The sequence below is a fragment of the Liolophura sinensis genome, chromosome 5 (assembly GCF_032854445.1).
Source record: "Liolophura sinensis isolate JHLJ2023 chromosome 5, CUHK_Ljap_v2, whole genome shotgun sequence".
Classification (NCBI taxonomy): Eukaryota; Metazoa; Mollusca; class Polyplacophora; order Chitonida; family Chitonidae; genus Liolophura; species Liolophura sinensis.
The window spans coordinates 11,934,472-11,955,687 of record NC_088299.1 but is presented as its reverse complement, the minus strand read 5'-3'; the positions used below and the strand labels follow the sequence as shown (position 1 = coordinate 11,955,687).

Below are 21,216 nucleotides of genomic sequence, written 5' to 3'. Positions count from 1 at the left end.
TGTTAAATGAATGTAACACTGTACACTTGCCACTGTACACAGAAACAAACAGAACATCTACATGTATGTCTCTCTTCACCCACCTGTTAAATGAATGTAACACTGTACACTTGCCAATGTACACAAACAAACAGAACAACTATCAACAGCAGACAAGACTCTTTGGTGACATTTCAACCATTGTGGATTATTCAGTGCCAGGGAAGCTCACCAAGAGAGAGGATTAGGATTAACTATCTACCCCTTATTTTTACAGGTACTGAACATTTTTTTGATAGTTTATATGTAATTGTAGCAGGAATATTGAGTTTCTTTTTCTCTCACTTGGTTGGACCATATAATGAACACCATACTCATATCTGTACTTGTCCAAAAGGCTGACAAAGAAATGTAATATTCGAATTTCGATACTACTAATATCTGTAAGAGAAATTAGGGTAATACAACATCACTCAAGTTTTTTCTACTGTATAATATTAATACATTATTTATTGGATTATTTAGACACTTTGGTGACATGTCAACCATTGTGGATTATTCAGTGGCAGGGACATTCACCAAGAGAGAGGCATGGGATTAATAATTTACCCTTTTTCTTCACTGGTACTGAATATTTTTTTTGACACTGCAGGTGTAATTGTAGCAGGACCATTGAGCTTCTCTTTTCTCACATGGCTGGACCATCTAATGAACAACATACTCATATATCTACCTTCTAAAAGGCTAATATCTGTCCCAAAAAGTACAAGAATTAGGGTAATATTAGATCACTCAAGTTTTTGGTACTGGACAATATTAATACATTTATTTATTTGATTGTTATTTAAATCCAATAATAAGTATTTTTCACTTAGACAATGTTGCTTGGTATAATGGGTGGAAGAAACCAGAGTGTCCGGGTGAAATCACCACCATCTGGCATGCTTCTGACAAAATGTCTCACATGTGAGGTGCACGTATGCACACTGCACTGGTAGAAGACACAGGGCCTTCAATGAGCCTTTATAGGTTGCCTACACAGCCACATGAATGCATTTCTCTGATAGACTCCCCCAACACGGAGATATTCTGTCTACAAAGTAATCGGACAGATCTGATGTTACCCACTTGAGACAGTCCATGTGAGATGAGGCAGATGAGTGGTATTCCCCCTGCGAGTCCTTCTGGAAGCCAATCTCCCTGGTCAAGTCTATACCGTGGAATGCAGCTCTGGCTTCAACAAATGGCCTGGAAAGCATGTACAAGCACGATCATGACAAAATCAGTATTGCTCAGTCAATCACAATTGTGTGAGTTCTTCTGAGACATACCCACACGATACAAGCATAGCAGGCTTCATATTTCTAAACCTTTACCACAGTGGATTGGTACAGTACAGCTTACGCTAAAAATGATTAGGGCAGATAAGCGCGATCCTAGAGGTCTTGTGGAGAGTGTAGAGAGCTTGTAGACATAGTCACCTGCAAAGTCAGTGCTCCATTTGAGCTGAGCTGACTGGAGGGAAGTTGACAACAGAAAATATAGTTCTTTCTTAGGATGATTGAAAAGATTTTTGAAAGGCTAACACAATACATGAAAGTGAAGTAAAATATTTCCTGTGTGTTTGTTTGATCGCAAAGTGGCATTCTTCTCTTAAGTAATGATTTACGACTAGTGATTTGTAAAGGATCCCCACGACTGCTAAGACTAGCTCAGTCTTCATCTCCCATAACCTCTTGAAAGACAAACAAATAATTTCCATTTCTTTCATGGATACCACTTCACCAACAGGTTTCCTTCTTGTGGCAGTCATTTGGCAGTGAACAATAATCTGCCACTTAGTAATTCAGAACACCAAATAGACACTTTGGAACTGCCATGCTGTGCAAACAACAACAACGCAGTATTATAATATGAATTTCATGTACAGGAGTGGTAAAAAATAAAACCACGATACAGGACAAGTTAAATTTTGATTGTATGACTGTTGAGAATTTGTAGTTTGTACGAATCCTTGTAGGAAAATTATCCACATAGCCAATGCATGAATTAGGAAAAATAAAAAGGATTTGTTCGAATGGTTTTTCTCTCAGAAACAGAAAAAATAATTTCCAATTTGCACAAGTACATTTTATTCGAATTTTTGGCTTACCAGGCACAGTGTACCTTGGATATTTTCTTTTCTGACTCTGTTACTGTAAAATGCCTGCATGAGAATTCATTCCACTCTGTCATTTCATGCTCAACAATACATGGTTTGCACCAACACCCAGATTAATTCAGATACCAAATTTTATTTGTGAAGTTGAATAAAAGTTGAGGCAAAATGTAGAATAAAAGTCGAGGCAAAATGTTGGCGGAATAGCTTATACGTGTATCAATAAACATATGATTGCGAGTTGTTTTTTTTATTTTCAGTTGGACAGTAATGTTTTGGTGTTTACTTGTGTGAAAAAATATCATGGGTGTTTAATAGGCTGCAACAGCAAAGCAGATTATTGTAGGATTAATCTAGGATTAACATATAGACGTCTGTCTTAATCCCAGGCTTAATAAAAATAATCAAAAGTGTCAAGCAGACACCTGGAAGAAGAATTTAAGCAGGCTTAGTGTCCATCAGTGACAATCAGCCAAAATTGAAGAACATTAGGCATGTTGTATTGGAGTAAGTGAATAATGTCAGCAATCTGCAGATGGGCGTGGGTTTCCCTGGGCTCTGCCCAGTTTCCTCCCACCATAATGCTGGCCGTCGTCGTATAAGTGAAATATTCTTGAGTACGGCGTAAAACCGAATCAAATAAATAAATAAATAAATCCTGGAACTTTTTGTAAACACACCAGTCATATTTCAAAACAACTACACCAGCCAGTTCAGGTTATTTGTTGATAACACCGATTGCTGCGAATATGCCGATACATGTCCGCCAACCGGAAGTAGCATACAGTGAGAGATCTGCACCCCAGTGATGCCTGATTCATGAGTAGTCTTTTTTGTCTTTTAGTTCCTCTGACATGAGGCTTACAAGATTCTTGCAGTGATATGAATACATGACGTCATTAAGATGTCACCTTTATACAAATGTGACAAATGGTAAGACATGAGCGTGAAGGATCACACAAAGGCATGGCCACACGAGACTGCTGTCTGCCTGCGTTGGAACGATGTCCTTGGCGAGAAAAGCGCTATCACACGTGCTTTATTCACATGAAAATCATGTTGGTTTGGGAAATTTATGGGAAGATTTGGCCAGATTATTATAAAATATAATATTAATGTATATCAAAATTAGCCTGCTGATCCTCAACACCAGTCGATGATTTGATCGTTTATTTACTACCTATAATCAAGTTGATTTTGATGACGTGCAGAGGTACGGCTAGTCTTTGTTCAAATAGCTGAAACATGGGTCCTCACATTCGCTTGCAAACAAGGGTGTGTCTGTCAATGGAACTATATTCACACCTTCTGATGATAATCCTGTGTGGCTCTGCAGGTCTCCAACATAGCCAAGTAGAGAGTTTGTCATGTGCCAGTAGAGCATTATTCAGTGTGTCGGAGCACGATACGTGCGGTAAATAATTGACTTTTAGTCTGAGCTGTACTGTATATACATGTATGCTGCATGGTTCAATTCTAGACTAAGCATTAGTCAGATTCAAAAAATCTCCTTGCCCAAACCTCAGCTGAACCAGACAGGTAAGGCTACAAGCACACAACCCCACTGGTAAACGCCATGTCTGCTCTTATTTTTCTTTGTTTATTTCATTGGTGTTTTAAGCCATACTGATAAGGAAAATTCCACTTATGCCTACAGCTGTCAGCATTAATGGTTGTAGGAAACCGGGCAGAGCCCAGGAAAAATCCACAGCATGTCAGCTCTAAGTAACACTACACAAACCAGTTTTTTCTAGCATGGCATATTTCAATTCAAACTATCCTATCCCCAAACTTACCAATCAAAGAAATCTCCATTGTATGTGACAAATATGTGCGGTTTGACCTCCAGGATGTGATCAATGAAACGCTGGATGAGGGCCATCTGCAACAGAGAGATACAGGCCTTCAGGGTACGAACGGATACTGCTTTACCAACAAAGGAGTAACACATGGATACCACTGCATCAACAAAGGAGTAATGCATGGATATTACTTCACCAACAAAGGAGTGATGCATGGATACCACTTCACCAACAGAGGAATAACACATGGATACCACTTCACCAACAAAGGAGTAACACATGGATACTACTTCACCAACAAAGGAATAACACATGGATACCACTCACCAACAAGGGAGTAACGCATGGATACCACTTCATCAACAAAGGAATAACACATGGATACCACTTCATCAACAAAGGAGTAACACATGGATACCACTTCACCAACAAAGGAGTAATGCATGGATACCACTTCACCAGCAAATGCATAACACATGGATACCACTTCACCAACAAAGGAGTAACACATGGATACCGCTTCACCAACAAAGGAGTAACGCATGGATACCACTTCACCAACAAAGGAATAACACATGGATACCACTTCACCAACAAAGGAATAACACATGGATACCACTTCAACAAAGGAATAACACATGGATACCACTTCACCAACAAAGGAGTAACACATGGATACCACTTCATCAACAAAGGCATAATGCATGGATATCACTTCACCAACAAAGGCATAACACATGGATACCACTTCACCAACAAAGGAGTAACACATGGATACCGCTTCACCAACAAAGGAGTAATGCATGGATATTACTTCACCAACAAAGGAGTAACATATGGATACCACTTCACCAACAAAGGAGTAATGCATGGATACCACTTCACCAACAAAGGAGTAACACATGGATACCACTTCACCAACAAAGGAATAACACATGGATACCACTTCACCAACAAAGGCATAATGCATGGATATCACTTCACCAACAAAGGCATAACACATGGATACCACTTCACCAACAAAGGAGTAATGCATGGATACCTCTTCACCAACAAAGGAGTAACACATGGATACCACTTCAACAAAGGAATAACACATGGATACCACTTCACCAACAAAGGAGTAACACATGGATACTACTTCACCAACAAAGGCATAATGCATGGATATCACTTCACCACCAAAGGCATAACACATGGATAGCACTTCACCAACAAAGGAGTAACACATGGATACCGCTTCACCAACAAAGGAGTAATGTATGGATACCACTTCACCAACAAAGGAGTAACACATGGATACCACTTCACCAACAAAGGAGTAACACATGGATACCACTTCATCAACAAAGGAATAACACATGGCTACCGCTTCACCAACAAAGGAGTAACACATGGATACCACTTCATCAACAAAGGAATAACACAGGGATACATGGATATCACTTCACCAACAAAGGAATAACACATGGATACCACCTCACCAACAAAGGAATAACACACGGATACCACTTCACCAACAATGGAATAACACAGTGATACATGGATACCACTTCACCGACGAAGGAGTAACATATGGATACCACTTCACCGACAAAGGAGCAACACATGGATACCACTTCACCAACAAAGGAGTAACACATGGATACCACTTCACCAACAAAGGCATAACACATGGATACCACTTCACCAACAAATGCATAACACATGGATACCGTATCATTACATGACAAGTTTAGATGTATAAATAAACAGCGCAAAAGCTTGGCTACTATCCCAGACTAATGTGATTAACACATGACCACCACCTACCTCATCTGGTTCATTGAATATGATGAAAGGTCCCTCAAACTCTGGCCTGGGCGTGTATTCAAAATCTTCCACATCTTCTGACACTATCTCCCGGTTCGTGATCAGATAACCCTGAGGAATAGTGACAAAATCAGCTGGATGTTCAACTAACGATGCCTTCTTCAAGTTACCTAAACATCAAAATGGAAAGGGCCATATGCTGGCTAAATTCATAGCTAAAGCTTTGATGTTGTTGCAGCTGAGAGAACCTTGACAAATAGGTGACATGCTTGACATTGCAGCTCCTTTTAGTATGGCTGCAGCATCGTGAGGAAGTTTGTGGGGTAACGGTCAAAAGGCCCTGGTGCTCTCAAGGTCATGCCGGTTTTCCTTCAGATGTAAACCTGATAACTGCTGTATTAATAAAACATTCTTCTGTATAGTGTTTTGTAAAAATAAAAACATGTGGAAGATCATATTGCTGTTGGAAGTTAATATGTATGTATTTTTCAGTCTTCTGACGAGGAGTCATTACGTGTGTGTACATATACTGTGTCTTCTTGTGGCAGGGAGAGTCTATGCCTCCAAAGTGCTGCCGCTGCTAAATTATCATGCCAAAGACACCAGATATGACACCACACCCAGTCACAATATACTGACATTAGACCAAACAGTTGGGTTTCCTTGCTCTGACCTCTCAGTGTTGAGCACCAAGTCTTTGGAATGACCCAACCCAGGTTTGATCCATGTCTCCCAACGCGCTCAACATTAGGCCACCAAAGCGGTTTGGGAAGTTAATAAAACAGACCTCATTGTCTTTCACAACACAATTCCACATTTGGATTTATCTTTTAGCTATCATTTGAGAATTTTCAGAACAAAGTATAACGAAAAATAACATCATAGCTGTTTGTGTTACACCATACGTGTAGACATTTCCATGAATCTGAGTAAATCAATAACTGACATGAAAGTCCAATAGTCTAAAACCAGAACCAGACAACTGCTTACCTGGGCATCAATCATGTAAGATATCATCATGATTTGATCTGTCTGAGCATCAGGAAATTTCAGCGGGAGTTTAGTTGTTTCAATATCAAAGGCCAGCACAACTGGGTCCTGTCAAAGATAATGGCTTAGGTTATGCCAACAGCAATAAATCTTTCAAACACCGCACTTGTACACAAACGAATTTGAAAACATTGACTATCAGAATTAAGACATATGTTAAATAAACTTTACATTTAAAGGAAAGTTACTTGTTTCTGGTATCATTCTACAGGTATTTTCAACAGCACAGGTCAAGTGTCTTACGGTCAGATTGGAAATATTAATTAGACCAGTGTCTCTGAAGGCTTATGATTGGCTACTCACCGGCCTATCCACAAGGTCATCTCTGTGTCGAATCTCCGGGGCTCCCGAACCACGACCTTTGACCGAGTACCACAACCCCACATGGATCTTCAGGTCTATTGACACACGAACATGATATGGGACATCATACTCCCTACAGTTTAAGAGAACCAAAAACGAGTCATCAGTATCAGTCATTAGAATGCATCATTCAATACTCATTTCCTATTTTAGACTGGCCCGGATAGCACAGTTGGCAGAGCGTCCGCTTCGGGACCGGTAGATCCTGGATCAATCCTTGATCGAGTCACACCTAAGACTTTAAAAGAGGAAGTTGTAACTTCCTCGCTTGGCGTTCAGCATGAAGGGGATAGTGCAACGACTGGTTGACCCGTATCAGTATAATGGCTCGGGCGGGGCGGCTTACTTGCCTTCGGTAAGTCGTCTCAGTGAAGCAGCACTAAATAAAAGAGCGGTGGAAATCCGTCCTGCTGCAAGGAGGCACGTTGCACGTACATGCACCCTAAAGATTACTTCGTCGTCATATGACTGAAAAATTGTTGAGTACGACGTTAAACCCCAAGCACTCACTCACTGACTCCTATTTTAGATACGTCTTCTGCTCTGCAGCATGTTTACTGGTGTGAGAGGCCAAACATAGACGTTTTTCTTTTTGTTGTTTTAATTTAGTCCATTTTTATTTTAAATAAAACAAAACAAATAACAGAACTTGAATTATTTCGTAAAAAGGTGTAGAAAAACAAGACGGTCACAGACACTTTTTTTCTGATGTGCTTGGTAACTTTATAAATCAACTTTTAATCATGAATTCTGACAAAGACATGGGATACACAATGTTGAGCAAAAGTAAACAAGATGTAAATGTGGCCTCAGTTGAACCCCCAGGCCATATGCAAGGGTGATGGATTGTCTCAAAGTGTGCGATGTGGCTTACATTTAACTGCGATATCTAGGTTTGTGCTACATCACAAAAACAAAGTTATGCTTTTTAAACATCCTGTGCTATACTTTATCCATGCATGTATACATTCAGGCTAGTGTTTTGTTTTACAATCTTTGTTCCCAATCCGTCAGAAAAAATAGGGAATTCTTTTATTTTCGGTAATGAAAAAGATAGGGATATTAGTGACATTACAATTCAGAGAGAAAATAATAAAAAAAATACATTTTTCTATAACCAAACAGGTTTAGCCTTGTTTTTCAGCATTGGTGTGGTGAAGTCCAGCGAACATACTTTTAATGATGGCCATGTGGGGACCAGCTAAAAAGCTGTTCACAAATAACATTTCCACTACATACAGTCCATGTAAATATTGTTTGTGATTTACATCTACAATGAAGTATTTTATTACCGTGATGTACACTACCTGACTTCAATAATGTTGTCCATCTGGTCGGAAATCCTTTTGGACACACCTCCTGAGTCTTCACCTGTCAAGTGACTGAGAAAGAAGAATACAACAGCATATCTCCTTAAAAATATCGATCATTCGTAACTTACAGAAGTTGCTCTAAAAATCTGACTATAAAAAGTGCATTTTAAAGGGCAAATAATCGTCAGTACCAGTAGGAAATGATCCTACTTCACAAACAAAACTCAAAACATGTTTGGTCAACCCTAAAATTCTTTGCTAGTGATAATGTTAGTGTATCATAAAAAAAATAGGGTCAGTCAGTTGGGGATTTTTTTTTGGTTTTCTGGCCACTGAAAAAGATGGGGATACAAGAGTAAGTTCCATGAAATCCCTTTTCTAGAGTGTCAATGCCTATCTGAGATCATCAGAACTCTGAGAATCATTGCAAACATGAATACCTCAGACATTAATTAAGGGTAAATTTCAGGCCAAACACATTAGTATGATACATATACATGCAGGAGTCTTTCTTTATGGTGCCAAAAAGAAGCTATTCAGACAAAGAAGTTTTTTTAGGGGAGACGGCAGCTGGGCATCAGGCAGCATCAATTCTATTTTATTAGAATGGCAAGCCAACTTTGAAAAATTCAAAATGGAATAAAATAAAACTGAAAATCTATATTAGTTTTTACCTTTTTTCTAATGTCCTTGTTTTGTTTTTTGGGGGGATTTTCTTGTTTTTCTAGGCTTTCTTTTTTATACCCTCCTTAGATATGGAAGAAAAGACTTATTCTGCCCGTAAAACAACAGCTAAGGTTGGTGTGGCCTTACACCGAAATATTTTAAAGAAATGAAAAATTCATATTCCGAATCTGGTTAAAGTGGCTTGTGCAAACTGCGATGACAAGCCTCTGATAAAATCTGGAAGTCAAGGTCATTCCACAAATGCCTTCCATAAATACCTTGTCAACATAACTGTGTAAGATTCTGCGGATTTCTCTCGCTCTTTATTCTTCCGGACAGCAGGTAGAATATCTCGTCTCACCTTCATCAGCTCATCAACACTAAAGAACGACAGCTTCAGGTAATTCCTCTGTAGTCCTACCAGGTGGTTGGCCTGGCAAAAGACATGCACACATAAAAAAACTAGCAATATGTCAAAAGTAAAAAGTTTTTAAGCTTTGTTCAAATGCTCTCCAAACCTACGGATAGTTAGGTAGGTACATTTCAGATTGCGCCACACATGATGTCCAATTACCCCACTATAGTGTCCTAACTGGTTTCCCTGGGTTCAATTCAGTTTTGAGAGCGGGTGAGGACAGACTGCATGTAGGTGACAGGAAATAGGAGACAACAAAGATATAAAATTTTGGTCCAAATAGTTAGAAGGAATAAGCCGTGTTGTGTGTTGATTCCTTAAAATAAGACCCTCAGTCCAAAGCCATGGCGAGCGGTTTCATAGTGACTTTGGTGTGCGGCATCCTAAAGCCTGTCTCTTCCTTACGGGCTTGTAAAGTCTAGGCCTGAACAGAAACTGGAAATCGATAAAGATACTGATTAGGTATTTCTTGAATGGTTGAATATGGCCTAATAAGAGTATATGTTTTGGGTTCATCATGATTTAAAGTACATCTGTGGATACACATATGTTGTATATCTGGTGTCATTTAAATATTTCTAGCGAGAAAACTATACAGCATAGCTCAAATCTGTTGGCATGCACCAGAAATTAAGTCTTGGGCTACAATTTGGTGCAAGTGTCAGATTTGTAGCTTTCGCAGTCCTTGAGTTACAGGCCACTGAAATTACATGACTGAAAAAAGTATTTGGCCATATCTCAAAAGGTTACGCAGTTACACAATTGGAAAGCAGATTTGAAATCAGCGTTGCCAAATACACCAGAATACATGAAAACATTATCAAACTTAGCCACTTTTTACGACCTCATAAGTTTGACCAATGGCGAGCTTTCAAAGTTTTCAATGCATGGTCAAAATTTTTTCAAACTTGTTCAAACTGGGGTCACTCTACTCTAGTATATCAAATATGAAAAGAATTTGTCTTTGGTTCTTGAAAAGAAGATTTTTACAGCTTTTAAAGCCTTCAAAAAGCTTTCAACAAAAACAGAAGAAAAACAATAAAAATCTGAGCTATTTAAATGGTGTAAAAAATAAATAGATAAATTTACTCCTCTTAAAGTGAGCTACTGTAAATCTTTAACCTTTTAGACCTCTTAAAAACATTTTTCACTGGAATTTCTGCATACCATTAGTATGAAAATGACAACCAAAATGATTTTAAGCTTTCAAAAAACAGTGCACACGATTGCTCTACACCCCCAGTTCTCTCAGAATGTTAAAGAATACTGGTCACAGTGGTGCTTGAAAAGGTCGAAAAATGGGGTATTTATACGTTTCTCTACAGCTTAAACAATGCACAAAGGCAGTCTATCTTGAAGCCTCTGTAATGTATTGTATCTTACATGTATATATAGCTTAATCATGAAATTCTTATCTACGTGCTGAAGGCATTCCTGGAAAAGAAGTGAGCAAACAAGACTAATTCTCCACATCAGTCAGAACAAGAAGATTACCAGATCTAAATCTTCTTTTGCCACAGTCTCCACTTTAGCCAGTTTTCCAGAGAACTTCTTGGTCAGGAAAGAAGCAACTTCTCTCTCACAGTCTTTTTTCGTGGCTACATAGAAATACGGCTTGAATGGGAGTGAAACCTGCATAAAAAAGAAAGTCAAAGTTCTCAAATACTTCCAACACCCTTTTTGAGAAATATTGATTCATCTTAATGGTGTTTAATGGCCATAATTAACAATTTTTCACTTCTAAAATGGTGGTCAATTTTTTTGAAGCTAAGGGTCTGGCAATGGTGTTAACCAGAGTGCCTGAGTATGTAAACCAGAGTGCCAGGGTATGGTGTTAAACCAGAGTGCCTGGGTATGGCGTTAAACCAGAGTGCCAGGGTATGGTGTTAACCCAGAATGACAAGTTATGGTGTTAAACCAGAGTGCCTGAGTATGGTGTTAACCCAGAGTTCCTGGGCATGGTGTTACACCAGAGTGCCAAGGTATGGTGTTAACCAGAGTGCCTGGGTATGGTGTTAAACCAGAGTGCTAAGGTATGCTGTTAAACCACAGTGCCAGGGTATGGTGTTAACCCACTGACCAAGTATGGGGTTGAACTATTGGCCAAATATGGGGTTAACCCAATGATCAAGTACGGGGTTAACCCATTGACCAAGTATGGGATTTAACCCCTGGCCAAGCATCGAGTTAAACCCTTGACCAAGTATAGGGTTAATCCATCAACCAAGTATGGGATTAACCCATTGACCAAGTATAGGGTTAACCCATTGACCAAGCATGGGGTTAAACCATTGACCAAGTATGGGGTTAAACAACTGACCAAGTATGAGGTTAAGCGAGAGTGCCTGAGTATGGCGATGAACCAGATTCCCTAAGTATAAGATTAACTCAGATTATGGCTTTGAACAACAATCACAATACATCAAGTAAAGCATTGGCACACAATCACAATACATCAATTAAAGCATTGGCACACAATCCAAATTTATCACCTTGAACCTTCCTCCATCATCCTCAATGAAGTAAAAGTCTACAGCACTGATGAGTCTTTTATCCTCATCCAGGATGTCAGCCTTAAACAAAAAAATTAATTAATATTTTAATTATATTAACTATTAATTATGCACTATGACACAGTATTATAAATATAGGTAAAAACTTGATAGTTATAATATATAATAAATAACTATAAAGTTGATCATAATGAACAATTATTACTAATCAGCAACAATTTTGACTTTGTAGAACGTTTTTGCTTTTCTAAAGTTCTCTCACAGTACTGAATCGTATCTGTACATTAAACTGTAATTTTTCAGTGATGTGAAATTTGTCAAACCGTCCCCTACAATAGTAAAATGCCTACTGACTGACCGAATGCATGTTAACCAGCCATCCTGTCCTCTCTTGGGGGTCAGTGTAGCGGTCAAACCCAAACCGACTATCAATCTGGTCAGTCTGCATTGACCGCTGCAAACGCTTGTCACTGGCATCCTCCTTCCTGCAAAATACCAAGTTCCATAATTCACCAGTGAAATGTCAAGAAACTTAAACTTTGTCATCTATGAACTTCTTCTTTCACTAATTTCAATTCCACTGTCAGTGATATGCGTATAAATTATATACATATATTACTGGCTTACTGAATATAATGTGTTACACATCAAAAGGTTTTTTCTATTCTAATGCTTTGGTCCACATTTGCTTTCTTTTATAGAAATCAGAGTTTATACTATTTCAAAAGTTGGACTTTTGAACAGCTGCAATTCGCCATTGTGGCCAAATTTATGATGGTTTGTGCAATATACTATTGTTGTTAACAGGTTGTTATTTTTCGCCCAGGAATAATAACATGGCGATAGGACTATTTTTGTATGCTTCAGGTTTAACGCCATACTTTATAAAAAAAGTTTCAGTCATATTACATGACAAGAAGTCATCATTAGGTGTTTCTACATATACTGTATCTTCTTGTGGCAGGGTGAGTCCAAATCACCAAAGTATCTCCGTCACTGAAGTATCATGCTGAAGACACCAGACATGGCACCACACTCAAGTCAAGTCATATCGACATTGGACCAACCAGCCCTGTTTTCTTGTTGTAACCTATCAGTGCTGAGCATCAAGCGAGGCAGCAACAAATGGCATTTTCAAAGTCTTTGGTATGACCCTACCTGGGTTTGATCCTGGGTCTCCTGCCTTCAAGGCAGCTGTTCTAACCATTTGGCCACCGAAGCGGCCCTTGAACTATAAAACACTAAACAGGACTACATGTACTCATAATACCTTGGAGATAATCAGGTGTTGTAAACACAAGGTTGATGTCTTTGATAGTTGCTGACCCACTTCTCAGATGTTCATAGTTCAGTTAAATTAAATGTTGAGCCTGGGTTTAAAAGCCCGCTTACTTTTGCGAAGTGCCTTGAGAGACTGGATTTTTTTTTAAATCAACGATTAAGCCCGAAGGCAGTTAAATATCAGGAATTGTTGAAAATAGACTTCAATGTTTAATTTAATGAGCAGATCTTTAGGTTGGTGTGTTTTATTTGCGTGAGATTTGTTTGATAACAAAGACAATCGACCTAGACCTTCATTGATTACAAAATTAACATTGTTAGCGTCGAGACTTGAACGACGCTAGGCCAGCATAAAAAAAGGAGTTGGAGTCTTTCGGGTTAATAGTTCCTATGACTTGTCCAAGTCGACTGTCTGAAAAGTAATCACTGTAATGTGTCGATAGATCCACAGTGTGCGTGTGGCGTTTAACTTACCCTTCGCCTGATTCTCGTTCAGCTTTGTATTTTCCACTGTTCTGCAGCACCATTATGTTTTGTTCTATATAAAATCACACAACTATAACCACCATAGCTTACCGCTACATACACTCATGGACTGCCATGTCTTTCTGATTTTGCTATTTGGCGCGAATTTTTCCTCTCTGGCGATTGAGTGCATACAAAATCTTGAAACTGTTAAAGTAATGGAAATTTTATAAATTTATTTCAGAATAACTTCAACACATAATGAAAGAAATGAAATATTTGCAGACAAAATACAAATAAAATGTTGTCAGATTTTTGGAAAATTTCGTTCAGCATTATATACTATACATGGTTTCCCCTCCGTTTTATCGGTCCAAGACTGGGTGTAAGTTTTTGACCAATTAGATTAGGAAAAGCCCTAACCTTCAAAAATTTGTTTTACCTAATCTCCAAAATGTCATTGGCCTTGAATGAAGACAAACAGAAAAGTTCTGAGTTAGTGAATTAAGATAATTCTTTGGTTAACTAAAATAACACATCTATACAACGAAGATGTAATCTGTAAATAAATGTAAGCCTGAAGTCAGTAGAGAAGAACATAGTTGGATATCACCGTCGACAGGACTAGATAATGCTTACTATGTCGGTTTAGATTTCATAGTACTTATGGTGTAATTGTGTGGACTGTGGAAAATGTCAGCGTTGCTTCAAACAGCGTTAAATCAACTGTCAAGGTGAAAAATCTTAATTGATTTCTGCCTGGAGTTAAAAATGCTAGTTCCTTACCAGTAATTTCAAATTCATTGCATCTTGATTATCTTGCTTTCTTATCATGTCGCGAGATTGGCCATGATGTATACAACAACAACACGCATGTTAACCGAGTGAAAGCTTTTGCCTCCATCGACTTTACTCCATATAATAACTGTTGGCGCTAAGATTGTTATGTTGGATATTTGGTAGGACATCGACATCTGCGGCTGTTTAGGGTGGTATAAGTCTGGTCGATGATTAGGTCAATTAAATTAAACCTTGAGATCTATTTTCAACAATTTCTGTTTACCTGATTCAACGTTTAATGGTTGAATTCAAAAACACTGTATATCGATTCCGCTAGGCATTTTGCAGAAGCAACTGGGCCTTTAAATCTACTTTAAAATGCCAATTCCACTAAGTGCCTTGCGGAATGTACCTATCACGTGTTTGAATTCAGCGATTAAACATTGAGACAGGTAAATATCAGAAATGGTTGAAAATAGACCTTGGCATTTAATTTAATTGAACTAGTCGATGAGGCCGTGGTGATATTTAGCAGTTGACGGCGCTAGTGTAGCATGTCCATAGTTTATTTGCAACTGCAGACATGCGGGCATTTTTTGTTTTTCTCTCGCAAACACACATAATTGCCCACACACATCAGAACTAATACAAAGCTCTGCTTCATGTTCTCATAAGTGTGCACATTGTTCTGTTGTTTTACATTCCTGGTTATTATAAGCTGTATATCATCCAATGTTGTTCATTTCCCTATACCTTCCCGTGTTATCTTTCACCTCGTCATCTGCATGTAGTTGATTTTAGCGAGTGAAGTGCGCAGATGTCCTCGGTCTCGAATACCATTAATATTGTGTGCCTGTTGGTACATCATGTTGGAAAAGTTCATCAGTAAATTACCAGAGAACAGTGGTTATGCCAAGCACACTGTGCTTATCCACCCATAAACTGACCCCTTCATATAAGTGAAAAATTTTAGGGTATGGCATTGAGCAACATTCATATATATATATATATATATATATATATATATACAGGTAAATATATGTGTGCATTTTTGTTGAATTATTTCAACAGGTTGAGGTTGACAGGAGTTTGCGTCCAAGGTGTTCGAAAGGTTCACACAAACTGTGGTCCTTTGTCTTTTCAAGCATCATCTGTACTATGGTGAGAAATTTTACCACTTGTTACAGTGGAATATTTGTATAAGTGAGCCTAGACTAGTATTGGAGTGGCCTAACTCTTAAATTGAGCAACACAAATTGTCGCGAGAGTTACAGTGAACTACAGCCTCAAATATGTCAGAATCACCGTAAGGTCATGTACTTCATCTTCACATGTGCATTAAAAGTTTACTGGGATAAATCGATATCAACCAAGTGGTCAACATCTTGCCCAAATTCACAAAGTAAATACATTTCAGACACTATGCCCCCTGTGACCGTAAACTGTCGGTCACCATTTCAATCACTTGCGAGAACGGCCAAGAAGCATCTGACGTCAGGGGGTGGGAAACAGCCAAATGAACGACTAGACTTGCCCAGTGTTACTGGAATATTTTTTCAGCACTCACATCGATAATGTGACTTGTAAGGACTATCAAAACAAGATGGCTGCCACAGTGGGGGTAGTGTCTGAAAATGTATATATTTCATGAATTTGTATCGTTGTCATGGATCATTTTTGATTCAGCAAGACTCAGAGCAGGTTAATTCATTTTGTTGACCACTCAATTTTAAATATCTGTGGAAGAGGTAAATGTTCCTTACTGTCATTCGAACACATTTGGGGCTGTATTCCACCATAAGGATTTGAGAGTTACATCACTCCGCTATTAAACATGTGCATGTAGACATGTATAAAAGTCTTCAATTTCTCCATTATTTCTTGCAAAACTAAATTGTCTTTATCTTTTCATCTACTCCCTTTAATGAATGATTAAAGCTCACTGCCACATATCTAGTATATCAGCAGTAGTGTGGTGAACCCTATATTGATTGAAAGTTAACAATTTTGATATTGTTTTCTTCACATTATTGCACAGAAAGAACAAAAAGGTTTGAAATGAAACTCTTAAAGACCCACTTGCAATTTTCAGGACAAGCCCAATGAAAAAGAAAAAGAAGGTGGATCCCCAGCTTCTTATTGCCAAAGAACAGAAAAAAAAGAGGAGAATTGAAAAACAGATACGACGTCTCGAAAAATTTTCAAGGAAACTGAAACCAGTTGATGAAATAAGTGGAGATATTAAGTTGCGAAAGGAATTGGAGTATGTTATTTTATCAAAATCTTTTATAGAATCAGTGTTCTTTATTATTCTTTGGTTTAGAAGAGAAATCTCAGAATCTGTAAATTGTTGAATAAGAGGTTGTGTTAACATGTTTGCGGACTTAAGTGATTTAGAGTGTTTTACATACATGAATTATGGAGACAGAGCGCTCTCTCCAGGATTGGCTCTATATTAGGATCAGGAGACCTCCATGGCCAAGGGGGTTTAGTATGTCAGCGCAGCACGACCTCAGAGCCTCTCACCAATGCGGTCACTGTGAGTTCAAGTCCAGCTCATGTTGGTTTCCTCTCTTGCCGTATATGGGAAAGTCTTCCAGCAACCTGTGGATGGTCTTGGGTTTCCCCTAGGCCTGAACAGTTTCCTAGCACTAAAATGATGGCTGCTGTTGTATAAAAAAAGAGGAATATTCTCGAGGACAGCATACACATTAAACACCAATCAAATAAATAAATAAGTATATCTTTCAGTCACTAGAACACACAGGACGTTGGCTGAATCTTAGCATTTTACATTTGTGAAATTCAGAATCATTCTTGATTGACTGACAGTGGAGATGAGAAGTTAATGTACATTTATCTCAAACAGGGCATAGCCCAGATCTATCTGTCTCAAATATGAGCCAATTAGCGACTATTCTGAATTCCTTGTAAATTCATTATAATTCGAAAACATCTTAAAATAACAACATTTCAATGTAGATTCCGGAAAAGGGACAGACCTGTGTTGACTTTTGAGGAAAGTGAACGACGTGCTTTGCTGCAGAAGGAATGGACGCGCTACAAGTACCATCAGTATGGGGATGAGTGCGAAGCCATAAGTAGGCTGATTCTGAGTCAGGAGAAGGCGTTAGAGGAGCTACGGAAGGAATCAGAGGAACTGTATCAGCAGGCCATTCAGGTGAGTGTCAGGTGGAGGGCTGGATTCAGACCAGGGTTACTTGTGTGGGTGTGTTGGTGGGGATAGGGGATTTGGAGGGGATTGAGTATGTCCCCATTGTTAGATAACCCTGGCAAGTGTGAGGTGGGGAATTCAGAGGATAGCAGCTGTGTCAGCAGGCCATTCAGGTGAGCATCAGGTGGGGAATTCAGATGTGAGGAGCTGTATCAACAGGCCATTCAGGTGAGTGTCAGGTGGGGAATTCAGGTGTGAGGAGCCGTATCAGCAGGCCATTCATCTGAGTCTCAGATGCATGGCTGGATTCAGATCAGGGTTACGTGCATGGGTGTGTTGGTAGGATGGGGGATTTTGAGGGGATTGAGTATGTCTGTGTTATCAGCATGCCATTCAGGTGAGTTTGAGGTGGGGAATTCAGAGGTGAGCAGCTGTATCAGCATGTCATTCAGGTGAGTGTCCAGTGAGCGGTGAGCAGCTGTATCAGCAGGCCATTCAGGTGAGTTTGAGGTGGGGAATTCAGAGGTGAGCAGCTGTATCAGCAGGCCATTCAGGTGAGTGTCAGGTGGGAATTCAGAGGTGAGCAGCTGTATCAGCAGGCCATTCAGGTGAGTGTCAGGTGGGGAATTCAGAGGTGAGCAGCTGTATCAGCAGGCCATTCAGGTGAGTGTCAGGTGGGAATTCAGAGGTGAGCAGCTGTATCAGCAGGCCATTCAGGTGAGTGTCAGGTGGGAATTCAGAGGTGAGCAGCTGTATCAGCAGGCCATTCAGGTGAGTGTCAGTTGAGGAATTTGGAGGCCAACAGATGTATCAGCAGAGAGGATAGAGATGTCAGATCGGTGTAAATTGTGAATGTTAATTGGGTGGGACTCCATTGTCTAACTGGAATATTCTGCGGTATTATGTTAGCAGACAGTGTGATGTGAATGGGCATATAAGGTGTAAAAACGCGACACTCAAAGTTGACGTCGACTTTGCAGACAGAACAATGAGTGTCGATTCCATCAAGTTTTATTATAGATACAACATCTTAAAGGAATACGATGTCTAATTTAAATGGACTATTAACGTGCAAAACACTCAATGCAAAAAATTCGACTTTTTGAAACTCGACACTGAGTTTAGGGTGCATCAAGTTTTGAAGGTTGATACAAGTGCGTTTTGATTGTACAAACAGAACACCATACAAACACAGCACGTGAAACCGTCTTGACTACCATAATTACAGGTTAAACGTGAAGTGAAATAGCTTCTTTTTTGTTGTTGTTTTTGCTGTTTGGTGACTTTGCACTGTTCTGTTCGCAGATTGATGAGAATCTAATACCATACGAGTGTGAAGGCCCAGTGGCGACGCCCCCTATAGAGGATTACAAATCCCCTGATGGCGAATACAAGGACACCACCAAAAAGTACTGATCATTTGGTGCAGTGGAGACTATTTACACTCATGAACTGATCGTGTGAGTAAAGTTTACACACAGGATGAAAGTGATCATGACAGATACCAAGTGTAGGAGCTGATCATGGAACGCCATTTACACAGGAGCTGATCATGATAGACTGTTCACACCCATAAACTGATCATGTGGTGCAGTTTATCCTGTGATCACGGTGCACCATTTACATAGAATCTACTGATGATAGTTTACATGGGATCTGATCATGTACTTGTAGTGGAGTACATCCTATGATGGTGAAGACAGGATGAGATGATGTGATATTACAGACCATGTGCCATGGTTGATCCTGTGATCATAAAGGATGGTGAACACAGGATCAGATCATCATGGACTGTTCACACTAGGAAATGATCATTTGAGGCAATGAATCTTGTGATCAGAGTAGGCGGTTTACACTGGAACTTACCATGATACACTGTGTATACAATAACACTATTTGATCAAGACCAAGCAGGATATGATCTTGATCGATATAAAGTTTGTACGAGAACTGATCATGTAATGCACATGTAGTGGATTGGGTGATTATGAAACATCATTTTCACAGAAAATAATCAAGACAGAATCTACATGTGGGGACTGATCATGTGGTGCAGTAGACCCTGTGACAATGGAGCACTTACACAGCTCACAGACTGATCTTTGATCAAGACTAGAGTCAAGTGTTTACTAAACACACAGTTCAGGGCGAACAATGTATGCTATGTAGAATATACATATACTTATATGATTGTGTGATGTCATATTACACGTTTTGTCTTGTGTGTGTGTGTTTTTTTGGGGTTTTTTTCGCGGTCTCCATGGCTCAGTTGGTTAGCGCGCTAACGCAGCGTAGTGACCCAGGAGCATCTCACCAGTGTGGTCGCCGTGAGTTCGAGTCCAGCTTATGCTGGCTTCCTCTTTGCCCGTACGGAAGAAGGTCTGTCAGCAACTTGCAAATGGTAATTGGTTTCCCTGGGCTCCCCCGGGTTTCCTCCCACCATAATGCTGGCTGCTGTCATATAAGTGAAGAATTCTCGAGTATGGTGTAAAACAGCAATCAAACAAACGAAATAAATCTTGTGGTTTTTCCTTGTAATTTTTCCTCCCCTTGACTTCAGACCCCTATTAAATTGACTTGTAGTTCTGTAACAGCCTCAATCAGTCCGAGCACTGCTACCAACCTTGCGAAGCATGTGATAACACAGCCAGAAACATCTTAACATACATATATATTGCCTGTCAATATCTGGACTTAATGGCAGGGAAAACAGACTTACATATAAATACAGAATTATACGCAGAGTGACAAAAATTTCAAACATTCATCAATAAAACTAATAACTGTCCAAAGTTTAGACAATTCCATTATTTTCATAACAAGCATGCATCTGTACACCAAATATGGCTGGTTGGCAACAGTAAAAAGACTAGGAGGAAATATACACAGAACTACATTCGTCCTACTCAAAATCGGATATAAATTCATGAAAAGACAAACAGTATTAATCTGTGACTGTTGTGAGCATAGGTCAGGTTCTTGGTCTGGTAACGTGTTAGGGGTACGGGGTTCCTGTATAAAGTGTTCAAACTGGTCAAATGATAAACAAAATGAGATCTCCATTTGAAAATTTCGACTGCTCGGTGCAGATTCGCTCTTGTTTGGTAGAAAGAGAAAAACACAGTATCGTCATAAGGTTTTATCAGATATTGTCGGTGCATGTACTAGATATGGAGTAACACCTGCTGTCAGTCCATGTGATAACCCGGATTTGAATGAAGAGGTCAGATTTGGTACCAATCCGAATTGCCCTTTCAATTACATGTATACAGAGCTGACTTCACTCCGTAAGCAAGGATTTCGTTGGATGAAAAGTAGGCAGGCCGCGAAATTGCGAATAGGGTTTACATCACATCTAGTTCATTAGCGAAAAGTTAGCATTGATCGTTTTAAGACATTATTTAGGAAGTTTTCACAATATTAGGGGTGGAAAAAAACGACGGT

The 21,216-nt window shown here is 39.2% G+C and overlaps 2 protein-coding genes across 2 annotated transcripts in view; one reads left to right on the top strand and one right to left on the bottom strand.

The window, feature by feature from the left end:
• The window catches only part of LOC135465465 (DNA polymerase epsilon catalytic subunit A-like), a 50,452-nt gene extending 37,901 nt beyond the window's left edge, over positions 1-12,551 (bottom strand). The window contains 10 exon segments of the mRNA XM_064742706.1: positions 1,108-1,227; positions 3,934-4,019; positions 5,752-5,862; positions 6,742-6,849; positions 7,105-7,237; positions 8,472-8,546; positions 9,422-9,576; positions 11,053-11,190; positions 12,051-12,131; positions 12,430-12,551. Coding sequence (XP_064598776.1) covers positions 1,108-1,227; positions 3,934-4,019; positions 5,752-5,862; positions 6,742-6,849; positions 7,105-7,237; positions 8,472-8,546; positions 9,422-9,576; positions 11,053-11,190; positions 12,051-12,131; positions 12,430-12,519 — 1,097 coding nt within the window. The 5' untranslated portion in view covers positions 12,520-12,551.
• A 1,942-nt stretch (positions 12,552-14,493) lies between these two features.
• On the top strand, positions 14,494-19,966 carry LOC135465882 (large ribosomal subunit protein mL40-like). The gene is made up of 5 exons (XM_064743248.1): positions 14,494-14,551; positions 15,669-15,758; positions 16,690-16,860; positions 17,580-17,778; positions 19,078-19,966. The coding sequence occupies exons 1-5, from the start codon at positions 14,511-14,513 to the stop codon at positions 19,186-19,188; spliced, it is 612 nt and encodes a 203-aa protein (XP_064599318.1). The 5' UTR covers positions 14,494-14,510; the 3' UTR covers positions 19,189-19,966.
• Positions 19,967-21,216: the final 1,250 nt, after the last annotated feature.

What these genes read in the sequence shown, in the direction of transcription:
- LOC135465882 (XM_064743248.1), top strand. Translation starts at nt 14,511, where the DNA reads ATGTCAGCGTTGCTTCAAACAGCGTTAAATCAACTGTCAAG. An exon ending in CAAGCATCATCTGTACTATG is followed by an intron (nt 15,759 to 16,689) that starts GTGAGAAATTTT and finishes TGCAATTTTCAG; the next exon opens with GACAAGCCCAATGAAAAAGA. An exon ending in AAGTTGCGAAAGGAATTGGA is followed by an intron (nt 16,861 to 17,579) that starts GTATGTTATTTT and finishes ATTTCAATGTAG; the next exon opens with ATTCCGGAAAAGGGACAGAC.